Genomic DNA, 14,179 nt, shown 5'->3' on the forward strand with positions numbered 1-14,179 from the left:
GGCAAAGGAATACGGGGGCGGGTACTTCGGGATGCTTTGTCACATTTGTCTCAAGTCCTTCTCGGCGTGTCGTGCTCGGCTCCACGTACTATTCAAAGCTCTGACCTGCTCGTGGTGGCCGCAGGGTCAAATCAGTTCTCCCCGTTTTAATTCCGTCACCACGTCGCGTAACCTTCCCATCCAAGACGAGGACGACGGCGGCATACTGGGCGACCGGGTGCGGGCCAACTGGTCTGGCCTATTCCTCGCACTTATTTCTCTTTTTGAACTTCTTCCCCCATTTCTTCCAGGTCTTAATGCAGCTTCTCACCCGACTGTTAAGGGAGTCACTTCTTGTGGAAGTAGATTGTGTGAGTGAGGCCTGACTCCACCTTTGGTATCTGGTCACTGATGATCTCCACCAACATTTCGGGGAACTCCACTTTCAGGGCCTGGGACTCACGAAAGGTGTAGAAGCAGAAGTCCAACAGGTTCGCCACCAGCTGGACAACACAGACAGACAGTGATTTAGACGCAGATTGTTATGGCTCGTTTCTGGCTGACAAAAAAAGAGGTTCCCCTTCTTATAGGATGGGATTATTGTAAAAAATGTTCTTAAAATGTGAGAATTTAAGAAGACTACTGTATATTTATATGAGTGTGTTTACATTCTGGAGGGGCACTGCCCCCTTTACAATTCTTCCTAGCTCACCACTGGGGGGCACCACTGATTTTTGTTCTGGACAACCCTCCTTTAAAGAAGCATCATCCTTCCAGCACTAACCCCATTCACTCATTTGGGTCATTGAATTCCTGTCATTTATCTGTGTGACCTCCCACTTGCTGACTCCCACTTCTTGCGGCTTTGCCTACACTGTCGTTATGCCACATACCGGTTGACCCGGGCATAAACTTTTGCCTCAGTGACCACTGTGTACTCTGGTCCAATAAGCTGGGAGCTCGCATTGATCCCCTTCTGTTCCATTCACCAGTACGGGCTGGTCACTACCTCTTCCAAAATAACCTCCCCCGCAGGATGTGATTGGCATGCAATAATCTTTATTCCAACATCACCATCGAACCGCTAAGTTCTCCGAAATCCACTGTGCTGTCATTTTATTCAAAACAGTGCCACTGGGCAGCTCGCTGTGTGTGTGTGTGTGTGTGTGTGTGTGTGTGTGTGTGTGTGTGTGTGTGTGTGTGAGGGCACGGCACACCGGGAGGCTGCCAAGGGAAGCCTGTGCTGTACTGTAGGCCATTGGCATGGGAGGCAGATGGGGCAAGGGTACTTACATCATGCATGGCGTCCAGTAGCTTGGTGAGCTGGAAGAAGCGCTGCCAGGTTTGGCCAGAGTTGTTGGTTGCTTTCCCCACGGAACGCCGGAGCTCCTTAATGTAATTAACCCTCATCTCCTCGAACGCCGCCTGGTTCTTCAAACCCTCTTTGGGAACTAGGAGACAAAACAAATCCCTCTGTCATCAACTGGATTTGAGTGGAAATCGGGTCATGAAATATCATGACCCGATATTGGTACAACAAAAACAACAACTGATGTATGAGATACTGGGCAGATTTATTAGAAATGATTCAAACATATCAGTCATCTGTCACGATTCACCTGAACGTGTCTTACATAATCATCATATTTAATAAAAGAGTCGGTGTTCTGCAGCCAGCAAGCCATTCTCAGCCGTCAACGTTTATTTTGATGTGAAAACAGCAACAACAAATAAACGTACATAATAGAAGAATACAACAAAATGAGGCTACTGGTTTATGTTTCTTAAGTTCCAAGTCTCTCTGATTTGATGTTCCTATCATACAGAATAGAGTGAAAACCAATAGCTGCCTGCAATATACATTGCTTGATTGTTATACATCCAAAAATGTATGGTGGAAATATGCCCATTACCATCATCACCATCTGCAGTTAATGGGCCAAGCCCGGTATGCTCCTTTAATGTGGGAATGTGTAACCGTGTAAAGGGTAATTAGAGGTGCTCGGTAAATCACGGTCGGACTCACACACATTAGCCTTTTCTTCTTTTCTTTTTTTTTTTGTGGGGGACATTTTTCCTGTGTTGACAATCTAAGCCTATTTAGCGACTCATTAAAACAACTTTCACTATTTCAGGAGCTAATTAGTTCACATGTAGCTACTGATTCATGAAAGACAACAAGACGATATTCTGGAAGACATTGATTAAAAGTTACCTCAGTGACAGCGACAAAAAGGGAACAACGGTGCTTATGTGTGTTAAAGAGCTTAATCATTTGTCAACTTAACCTCATTTATCAAGAAGTTTGATCAATGACCAGAGCTCCTAAATTACTCCAACCTTCATTCACGCAATAATGATTTGGATGGTGCATTGCAAGTAAAAAAAAAAAAGGCGGCAGTGTAATGGGAGAGATTTAGACCGAGATACGGTAACTGCACCACGAGGATGCATCGAAAATGTCTGCAATATTTTTCTCTCTCCCCTGTGCGGGAGAACAAAGTCACAGATATGGACGTCTGCCAAAGCTCCTCAATGACATTCAGCTGCTGGCTACCAGATTAAAAGACACCTCGCCTCACAAAGAGCCCACCTCAACTCAGTCTGAGGGAACGCCCTCAGTTGTCCTTCAGCCAAGACTGAGAGACGATGATGGACTTCTTACTCAGACGACCCACAACATGACTTTGTCCACCGTCCATGTCTCAGTAGCGCCTACCAAAGCAGCCGCATCTATGGGTGTGGTGGGTCGGCTTTCACAATGCTGGAAATCAGTGTGGGAATGTTTTATGATAAAAGGATTTTTTATTATTATTATTTATTTTACGTGTGTAATGTGTACCTTCATTTGTAAGGTATTTAAATGGATGTATTAAAAAAAGACGTACATTTCTGGTTATTTACCCAGAGACAGCTTTTCTATGAACTTTCCAGAAACGTAATATATCACAATATAACATCATCATCATACCATGACTGAAGACTTTATCCACAACGCCCACTCCCACGCCAGTGTTCATAATAAGATAAAGAAAATGGATACAGATGTAATCCTCCCAAAAACATATTGCTTTAATGTTGTGGAATAGGGGGCAGTAACTTCTGATTATTTTCTCGACTAATGTTTTACTCTATAAAATGCTTTAACATGAACAATAGCTCAGTTCCATTAAGTATCCCAGCAAGCTATTCGAGTGAGCCAGCATGCACCTCCCGTAAATGGAATGCACCCATCATTGCTATTAAATCCACTTAAACGTTCCTACTGTGACAAGTCAAACTGTCTGCCTTGAAAAGAAGGGGTCGGTTGTCGTCACCAGACGCAGCGATCGGGCTGAACATGTCGAGAAGACACCACGGTTGTTAACGACTCGCACATTTTTCATCGTGTTTTGGAAACCTTACTAAAAGTATCTTTTACAGCAGACTGTAAAATTGGGGGCCCTAATGGTTTAAATTACCCCCCTTTAAAAAAAACTAATTCATGTGCTTTCCTCAGTACGTTTGAGTATAGCCATTAGCGACACAAAAAAGCAGTAACTGACAGAACCTGTTCTGAGTTCTGCAGAATGAATAGCCCGCAGCGGAAACCTGCTTCATGTCAGCTTTTTGAGAACGGATCACTGTAGGTCAATAAATCTGAGAAGGCGTGTTTGTCTGGCTTCATCGCGTCCTCTCTTTCTACGTCTTTCTCTTCGCTTCGGTGGAGAGCTGGGAGAAAATCTATTACAAATCAAAATATCATCAACAACCACATTTTCTAAATGTATAATATTATATATTTTTTTTAATCTGATCATTTTGCAGATTTTTTTTATTTTATTTTTTTTTACAAATAAATTAAATTAGGAAGATTTTAAGATCGTTTGCCATATGGCCAGTCCTACATTGATGCACAATCACCTTGAAGCATGACTTGCATGCGGTTGAGGAAAGCAGGTATGAAAACAGATTGGACCCCGGTGCTTCATATCATGGCTGACATGATGAGAACATGCTAAAACTCCGGACTGCATTTGAACCTTTTGTTTTCCTCCCACTGACCCAAATACGCCCTGATTAGAAACTGACCCTCCATTAAAGGGCATTGCCATGACCGGCCACAAAATAGGGCAAATGGATGTTCGCTGCAGGTAGAGAGCTTTTTTTTTTCTCTCTCTCTCTCTCTCTCAGACATATTTTATGCAGCTGTACCAAAAGCCCAGAAAAAGCTCTTGTACTAATGCACGCAACATAAAGAGGCAAACATAACTCGCGCAGTTTGCAGATGCCATTAGCAATGTCGTTCAAGGTCATGCAGCTTCCTGCTCTGGGTTGCTGGTGCATACCAAACTGACAGGGTGGCTCTCGGTTTAAATTAAATACTAGGCTTTCTACAATTAGCCCTGAGCACGACTACAGTAATTAACAGGAACAATCACCCAGGAGAGTAATGACTGGTAAGATTAAAAATGATTACAGTATTTCAAAACAATCCGTCAGTTGCGTGACTAACTGACGAACGTGGCACACCACATGCATCCACACTGTACACTCGCCCCACCTGGAATGAGGCTGTTTGGTAAGAGAATGATCGAGATAATCCCGCAGCACTCTGTCTGTGTAGAGGTGAGGAGCGTAACTGGCTTGAGCCGGCCACTGCTCCTGTTCCAAATCCAAACAGGGTCATGAGACACCACAGGCTCAATGAAACCTTAGCCAAGGTCAGAGAGGAATAACAGCCCTTCTCTCTTTTCTCTTCATCCCTCTCTCTCCTTCTCTCATTCCCCCTCTCGCTCTCTCTCTATTTAACACACAACCATTTTTCAAACCGGCGCACACACACGCACACACACACACTCAATGACTCTGTAGTACTTGCTCAGCTGACAAGTTCTGACAACTCTTCTGTAAACATTGACGCCGCTACTCCTTCCACGAGGTCCTGGCTGTAACGAAGAGAGCTTCCCACAGTGCCTCAGAAAGATCCAGACAGGGACTGCTTTAAGTGCTTTTGCTGGAATCTATGCCGAGCCTCCATACGGCGGAGTACGGTTGCTCACAGGTACAGGAACTTCTCTGCTGCGCATTAAAAATGCTGAATGATTAGTTTCTTGCCATCCCCGGTATTTTCCTGCTGTATTTCGACTAAACCCGATAGCCAGAGCAGGTTGAAATTCCCTGTTTCAATGCTGTGTGCCAGTTTCTTTTATCCACACCCTCTCCTTCAAAATTCCAGCCCAGGGTTTGAAGGAAGTAAAGAAAAAATAGCAGGTCTTGGAGAGTTGCCTGGTGCTTGACTGGCCTTTATTAAGTACAGCAGGACTCTCTGGAAAATCTCCAGAGGACCAGCGAGAAGAGGAGAGGGGGGCCATGGCAACAGAAGGACCAGCTCTGCCAACTCCCCTGCCCCTTTGTTTTCTGTTTCTTTCTCCCTATAGCTATGCACCTGTCTCTTTCTCACCAACACAAGCTCTCCCTGTCAACATTAGTCTGATTTCACTCTTTAAATCTCTCTTTTCCCTCCTGGTTTTCCATCCTCTCTGTACTCTCTCTCTCTTCCTCATCTCTCCCAACATCCAATATTCACTCTATTCAATGTTCACTCCACCTCTGTACTACGTAGCCAGAGCCACCTTAAACCAGAGGTCAGGGATAGATTGTATGTCCATGGACAGAATGTGTACAACTGTAAATACGGGTAAATAATACCCTTTATTTCCAGTACATATTTAGATTTAGAAACTGCATTTATGCATTTAAAGTCTTAAATATTTGTTAAACTGTAATACAAAAATAAATCGGAATTAGGTGGGAATTGTTACATAAATGTCTGGGCATTTTATAGTAAAGTTCATCTGATATCCATAACATTAAAACATTTTAGAATTGTGTTTGAATAAATAGGATGACATTTATGTCATCAATCAAACATGATGAGTTCAAAGCTGTTTAGACCTTTTAATTGATTGTAATGCCAATAGAACTATAAACTCCTGCTATGGTTGCACTTGTCATAACTCATTTTGGATCACAGTGCAACTTAATTGGCCAAACATTGAACATTGAAAAGATCTTATGCTACTAAGATGAAGTTTAGTTTCAAATGGTTGAGTCCAGAATTCACGTGCCACTTTGAGAGGCCTCAGTTACTGGAAATTAAAAAACTTTGCCAATGAATATTTCTTCTGATTGGCACTACGGTGCTGAAGTTCAAAAAGTTTGAAGTCTGGCCAGCGTGCAGACTCTTCAAATAGCTTGCCAAGCCCCTCTCAGTCGAATTATCGAACACCTATTGACACAAAGACACTCACAGATAAAGGCCTTTCATGAAGCATATGTTTATGTAGAAAACAGCATCATTTCATTTTTTAAAAGCTGCGAGTGGGTGAAGTTATGACACAGCTGCCGTCACGGAATCTTTAACTGTTACTATTGAACTGAAGGCAGCAGCTCACGGGGTGTTGAGGTGGTGGGGGAAAAAAAACGTGCTTTTAGTTTCCAACTGAGCTTTGTGGTCCAACACATCCTCTGTGTGACGCTGCGGTGCCTGTGGGTGCACTTTGGGAAACACGGCGAGACCTTTCTTAGCGAGTGATAGACGTTTTTCTTTATCCATGGCCAATTCAAACAATAAAACAACATAAAACGGAGCAGCTTTTGCTCCGTTTTATGTTGTTTTAAAAAACCCACTGCCCCCTTTTCTCTATTTGCATATAACGTAGTTGCGCCACACAAACAGGTGCAAGCAGCGTCAAGTCTATTTCCACGCTCGTTATGCTCGTTAACGGATTACCAGGAATGATAATCGAACAGACTTTGAAAAAAAAAAGAAGGAAAATGTACACAAACATTGCCAAAGCAAGTCTCAAGGGGGGTGCGGTGGAAGGATCAGAACACAAGAGACCGTATCAATACTCTTCCCGTGGTTGAGGAATGAGTGGCTCAGGCCGTTACGGGCACCGCACCTTTGCCTGTATGTGGTGTGAAGGCAGAGAAAAACACAATAAACTACAGATTATCAGAGGCCGTAAAACGTCCGTGAATCCTGCCTCCTACTGCACCGCCATAGCGGTAGAGTCAACGGTACACGGAGTATCACCTATCTATGGGTGATATCCATCGTACTTTTAAAAGAGGACGCCAACGTCTTTGGATTTACTTTGAATGCAGCATCGGGAAGAAAAGGAGCATCCTCGTCCTCAACGTTTGAATGCTTAAAAAACAGTTCACTCATTGCGGTGACATGCTTGGCAGTTGTTATCGGGCACGAAGATTTAAAGTGGTATTAAAGAACAGTCTCTATTATTAATGTCTAGTCTGCACACCTAATAGCCAGGAAATTCAAGTCTAGTCTGCACACCTAATAGCCAGAAATCCAAGCATTCATATTATGTTTGTTAGTCAGTTTGAGTTATGGATAGCCTGAAATGTCAATTAATTATTGCTTGAAATTGATGTTGACAACATAATATATATATATTTATTTTTTATAAAACGATTTATAATGAAGTAATGTGTGTTTGCGGGGAAGAACTTGAATAGATAAGTGGTGTTGCAGGGCCTGTAGCTTGCTGCCTACCTGTGCTGAGAAGCAGAAGGACTTTCATGGAGAGGTACTCATCATAGCTCAGCTGCAGTCGTAGAAACTCCTGGCTCACCTGCCTCATGCCCAGACACAGGTCGTACATGGCCGACTGCTGCATGCGGTCCCTGGGTGAAAGAGAGGGAGGAGGGAGGGGGATGAAACAACAAAAACAATTTTAGCTTCACAAAAAGTAGCATCTCTTTCCGGACTCCTGTATTAGTATGAGTTACAATCCGACCGCAGCCTGATTCGATGTCATCATTTTATGTAACTTACAGAGGAGGATCCTGCAGGTCTGGGCTAAGAGCAGAATACCAAACCCCCCCCCCCCAGATTGCAGAGCTCTGAATACAGTATCACAGCACAGATGCACCACTTTTCTAAGGCTACGAAAGACCCCATATCTAACCCCATCCACCAAAGAAACATACTTCAGCAGGTTCATGTGCATGCACATGAACATATGTCAACACAGAGATGTACGTGATTACTCAACAAGTGTATGTGCTTTGATGTGTTGAAAAGACATCATTAAGTGTGCTCTGCAATTGCGCATGCTCGTCGTGCATGGCGCTTTCTCACTACCTCTCTCTCTCTCTCTCTCTCTCTCTCTCGCATACATTTTATCAGCGAAGTAATCTCGGTTACGTCACGGACTGCACAAAAACAGCAAAGAAACATTATCGGGGGATAAAGCACGAGCCAATCAGAAATGTGCTGTGCAGATGCCACAGATTCAGGGGAATCTCTGGCTTCAGATGCCACTCCTCTTTGCTATAAATCACCTTTGCATCGGGGCGACGGTAATTAAACGCAAGTGTTCTGGCACGACTTGAAAGAGGTTGGACTTTTTCCCACAATACACCGAAACCGCATCATTACATAGGCGGTGAGGGTGGAGACTTCACTCTGATAACAACTAGACTAAACATTCTTTGGAGGGGATTGGAAAGGTGTGCTTGATATTCAAAGTAAAGCACAAGACGGATTTGACAGTATTTACTGTACAGCTGCGTCTGTACAGTCCGACTAAATAACTGATAAACCGGGACACCGTCTGGGTGAGGAGCAGACACGTTTCCCTGATGAGCGGCACTGTGTATGTGAGCAGTTTTGCAAAGTGCAGCATAACATCATTTGATACAACTTTGGGCAGGAGTTTCTAAAGTCCCCACACGTCTCTCTCTCTCTCTCTCTCTTCCTGAAATCAATTTCGCTGAATCACTGCCCAAAATGAGCTTCTGGTTTTGGGGAGGAAAAGAAACTGGCCGGAATATCTCCTTCCCACCTTCTCCCTCTCTTTGTATCTCTCTGTCTGGCTCTCACTCGGTTTCTCTCTGTCTCAAACTCACTCTCTTTCTCGGTTTCTATGGTAAAAGATTCAGAAAGGAGCACAGAACCGAGGAGGAAGGAAAGTTTCATCGTTGGCTGGAAGAAGCCAGCAACATTCAGTTTGTTCAGAAAATCACAATTAGTCATATGCAATCAAATAGTGTGGCAACATAAATGTATTGTTCATTTATTAATTCTGCAGAGAAAGGTGAGGCACATCAGAAAAGCTACTTTAGCCTTCAGCTGTCTGAATCGGTGGCCCCGTGTGTGTGTGTGTGTGTGTGTTTGATTGACAGCTGAGCTGGTAGGGGAACAGTGACACAAAATAAATCATCTTGCACCGGTGAATGCAGTTTGCGAGCCAAGGACACTGTTTTGTTATCAGTGGTATTAAGAATAAAGACTGGGACTGAATGTGAGCTGACGGACATTTACACTAAAATATTAGCTGTTCAACGTGCTAATTATCTGCAAACAGACGAAACAAGTGTATTTTTCACTGGTGGTCGCTGTCCGTGTTGTCAACCAATGAAACTGATGTCTTGTGATTGTGAGTGTTTAACATATACAAATGAAAGGATTTGACTGGCCACCGCTCTCTACACATAAAACCAACTCTGTTCTGACTGAAAAAGGCCCAAACAAAGGATGTTGTCTCTTATCTTGTGTGTCTGTGTGCAGTAGAACTCACTGCCGTATGTTGCATTTCCTTTCTGCCGTTACACATAATACATTTTGCCTATCCAGGTCGCACATTAATCTAATCACGAGTGGGGGCCCAGAACTTTAAAGAAAATAGCTTTGTTTATCGGTTTGCACATCAAAGACCAGATGAGGGCTCTTTGTCTTTGAGTGTAAAATGCACATCTGTCTTTGTAGTATTTACGCTCAATCAGAGACAGATTCCACTCTCAGACCTGAGTGAGCGGACAGTCTATTCAATAAATGCCTTCATGTCCTGGGTCAATAAGCACTAAGTAGCTATGGAAACAAGTGTACACTCTCCAACCCCCTGGAGGACTATGCAAAGTTATGGACCGATTTTGTGTGCATTTATTTTTGACAGCATTATCAACATCGGATAGACTTCCTAATGTTAACAACACGCTAGCAACACACCACAGCCTGATAACAGGCCCGACAAGACACAGTGCAGAAAGCAGTGACATCCAGACCACTCTACATCTCATCTCCTCTGTCAAGCTGAGTACCGGGCACATCCGTCAAAACAGACAGGCATGCTGTAAAAGCATCACATGGCAGCATACGGAGTAAAGAAAACATCTTAATTTCTCTGCAAAGCATAAATATTAATCTGCCATATAAACGCATGTGTATTTCACATATGTTTTCTCTGTTAGAACTTATTCCAAACTGAACTTGCCAAATGACAAACTATAAAAGTCCCTGCCACAAAGTTGGATTTCCTCCAAAAGCTGTTGTCATCTCACAGAAGCAAACGCATCATTCTCGAAGAATGGTGATCCACTTGGCACTGCATTGATTAGAGGATCAGGTGATCTCTGGTGTGGCAATCTGAGGCTTTACCAACTGTACTAAGCTCACAGTGATACAAACTCACAGAGTCTGAAGCCGTGTTGCACAATGGCATTTGCGCCGCTGTTTATTTATTTGTTTATTTGGGACAAACTGACCCACTGACATTGACTTACACAAGCTATTAGTTGGAGCTTTTAAAGCTGCCTGTGAATGAACCCGCTCCTCTAGAGCAGGCTGCCTACAGAGGCTTCTATTCTCTATTCTATTTCTTTTATTCATTCTACAACATTCAATTCACCGACGGCCATGCACCACAGATCAAGTGGGCCATTGACTGCGATTGCTACGCTGTGCTGCATTTAAAGAACTATCAAAATGTACGTACAGTATTTCCCTGGGAAGTGCCAGAAATCCGGTGCACAACATGACCTGGTTTTCAGTACACCATGACTTCCTAACAACAACAACGTCATTGCCACAACAACTCCTTTTGTCCCTTTGAATAGTTTTCAGGTATGTAAATGGTGTAAGCTCAAAATAACACGGCAGGAAAATACACTCCTTACTCTCCAAATTCCACTCGCAAAAATGTACGTCTATGCATAAATTTGCATCTGGTGAGCAGCTAAAAAAAGGCAGAGACTACTAAACACTAAGAGAAAGCACAATTGTTCAACCAATTACCGTATCTGCTAATTAGACACCCTGAAAAACAAATTATTCTTCCTCACATCTGTATGTTTGTGTGTTGGGGATCCCGCAGGACGTCAGACAACATCAAATGTATTTTATATTATATACATATTCTATTCACAGAAATGCTAAATAGTGTCCCTTAGTACTTAGTTACCCCCTCTCGTTGTTACATTGTGAAAATAATATAAAAATGTGTGTCACATCAAATATTTAACATCTGGACAATTGCCAAATGTCAGGACTGGTACACTTTAATAACATCAGGACACAGCAGATATGGAAGCTTGGACCTACTCGTTAAAGACGAGGTCGGGGGCAAAGTAGAGCATCTGTCCATTGGTGTGTTTGTAGGAGCGCCAGCTGAGGCAAAAGGAGGACAGACACATCCATGAGTACTGGATCAGGGTGATTTGGTCCTCAATGGGCAGGCCCCGGAAACCTAACACACACAAAAGCAGACACACAGCAGACACGGACGAAGCTGGTGAGAAGAAAGCAAGCTGGCAATACTCACGCGTTGACTCAAAGCATTTGGAGTTAAGCACCGCCTTAAAAGACATTTATTTAGCTGCGCGTGTGCGCTCACGTGCACTGCGTATATCTTCGCTACGGTGAGCTTTATTTGTGGCAATATTTGTTTGCGACACGATAAGCACGGAGGAGTATTCACCCATTCTTGTTTTATGTTAATCCCACAAGGCCTGCAGTTATTGGCTTGTTGTCTATGGAGCTCCGGAAATAGAGTCAGATAGAAAACTTGCCAAACTCTCAATCAAACTCTGGCAAGAAAGTCCTGCTCGTACAAAACGTAGGCAAACTGAGGACAGACAAGTGCCTTCAAGGCTTAGGGACTATTTTTGTCAATATGCATGTACATTTTGCAACATAGAATGATTAGATAAAATATGTATTTCTAGAAAAGGTTTGTTAAATGCCCGGCTTGACAGTGTGTATTCATTACAAGGTTGGTTGAGAATCAAAATAGTAGATTTATATATTTTCCAGGCAACTTTAAAAGGTTCCTATCAGAAAAGTATGTGCTGGTAATGTTTCTCCCATTGACAAACAAGTCTGACTTCCCGGGAAATATTCGGGTCATACTGACAGTATCGTTCCATGTTGCACTGTGTGTTGGACCTGCCTTATCCAAATGTTAGCTGAATGCAGGCGGTGGCATATCTGAAAGTCGAAGGTACTCATTTTGACCCTCGTGTCTGGCTCCCCTTCTATTTATACATCCGGATATGGCAAGCAGACACCGTGGAGGTATCAAATATTTGCAATACAGCAAATTAAAAAGCCTCAAAGAGCTACCTGTGAGGCATGTTTCAATGTCTCCCACTGACTGGCATTTTAGGGGGAACTTGTGTTTTTATAATTTTTTATTCTAATGCGGTAGTTTAAAAAGGTACAAAATTAATGAGAGAGAGACATCAGATTTTCTGTTCAACGATAATGTAAATGAGTTCTGTTTGGAAATCTTAATCTTGATTTGTTTTAATGGTTAAATTGGATTCCCTTCCTAATCTTGTTGACGCTTTACAGGATCATTTCCTGACCTAATATTCAAAATAAAAATTCAGTGTCATGACAAAACTAAGAGTGTTGCATTCTCAAAATGCAACATCAAAAGATATAGGCATGTTGTCTTCATAAAACCTTGGTCCACAAAAACAGTATAGGCTCCAGTAATTTATCAGACTGATGCTTTTATCCATTTTCTTTGACATATCCATAAATAAAACTAAAATACTAATAATAAAGTAATTATATAAATAATATAAACAATTTGAACATTTATGAAATAAATACATTTGTATTATGCTGAACATATACAATGTATTGCATTTCCCAGCTATTTTAATCTAATGAATTTAAATCTAATAAACAAAACATAACTTTTAAAACTTAATTCACACACTTAATTTTCTCTACGCATATCTGTCCACGCACCTTTTCACACTACTTTCTAATTATGGCGTAAAAAAACCCCGATCTGCTGGTCACTAACCTGGAAGTACTTTGGCCCACTTCACCATGCGTACCATCTGCTTTCCGGCCAGGCGGTTGAGACTGGACAGCAGGTGGTCAGTGGTGTCGGGCTGCGTGTTGTCATAGCCAGAGTACACCTCTTCAGGCTCAATCAGCTCCAACACACTGCAGATGGAGGGTGGCAGAAAAGGTGTGACCACCCCGGGCCCATGGGGCACCAGGGCATTGGCAGCGCTGGCGTTGAGCTCCTTCTCTGACGACAGGTAACCGCCTCCACCGCCACCTGTGGCGGTCTGGACGTCCTTAGAGCCCTGCAGGTCCTCGCCGACACCCTTCAGCTTCCCTAACTTCTTGGACTTCCGTGCTGTGGGGAACACAACAGCCTTCATTAACACATCGATGGTGGCGGCATTTCTTAAATTCACAAGTTAGGATTGCCATGTGAAACACACTGTGCAGGTATAATTAAAAGAACAAATATAGATATAATATGAGTTTTTGTGTTGTGAAATCTTTCATTTTAACGCAATGTGATAAGCAAGTCTGAATGGTGTCAAAGAATAAAGTCCAGTAAAAACCAAAAGCACACAATCACTAGCACAGTTTCATTTGTAATGTGTGCAACAAGGTCATCTTTTCTTTTCTTTTCTTTTAAATGAGCTCTCATTTCTTTAGCAGGCTGGCGAACTATTATGTGCGCTAATGTTAGCTGCTGCCGGTGTTCCCCAAATTCGTTTGTCGGAAGTTTATTCAACGTTGATACACAAACTATGGACCTCAAGATGGAAGCTGGAGGTTTCCTGTCCCGCCTCGGGGATTATTTTCACTGCTGGGAAGACAAAGTAAGAACTGCTGGTTAGCTAACGTGCTAAAGACACATGTTTGTCAGATATGCAGATTAATGTTACTGTTGGTGGCTGTTTAGTTGTGTTTCAGCTTTGGTATCAGGACAGACTTGTTTATGAATTCATACTGTCATTGCATCTGTTGGCTACTAAATTTCTGCTCCTATCATCGTTATCGCACTGGATTTAGCCAGCTAGTGACTGAATGAGCTGATTTTACTTGTGTTTTTTTGTTTGTGCTAATCTGTTGTTTTTCTTTGAATTTAAC

At 42.7% G+C, this 14,179-nt stretch overlaps 1 protein-coding gene across 1 annotated transcript in view; it reads right to left on the reverse strand.

Annotated features, from left to right (window-relative positions):
- The window catches only part of nr3c2 (nuclear receptor subfamily 3, group C, member 2), a 62,666-nt gene continuing 48,487 nt past the window's right edge, over positions 1-14,179 (reverse strand). The window contains exons 5-9 of the mRNA XM_034540203.1: positions 13,086-13,430; positions 11,369-11,513; positions 7,541-7,671; positions 1,273-1,430; positions 1-482 (exon numbers count right to left, since the gene is read on the reverse strand). Coding sequence (XP_034396094.1) covers positions 327-482; positions 1,273-1,430; positions 7,541-7,671; positions 11,369-11,513; positions 13,086-13,430 — 935 coding nt within the window. The 3' untranslated portion in view covers positions 1-326. The remainder of the gene's footprint in view (positions 483-1,272; positions 1,431-7,540; positions 7,672-11,368; positions 11,514-13,085; positions 13,431-14,179) is intronic.

The sequence above is a fragment of the Cyclopterus lumpus genome, chromosome 1 (genome assembly GCF_009769545.1).
Source record: "Cyclopterus lumpus isolate fCycLum1 chromosome 1, fCycLum1.pri, whole genome shotgun sequence".
In the NCBI taxonomy this organism is placed as follows: Eukaryota; Metazoa; Chordata; class Actinopteri; order Perciformes; family Cyclopteridae; genus Cyclopterus; species Cyclopterus lumpus.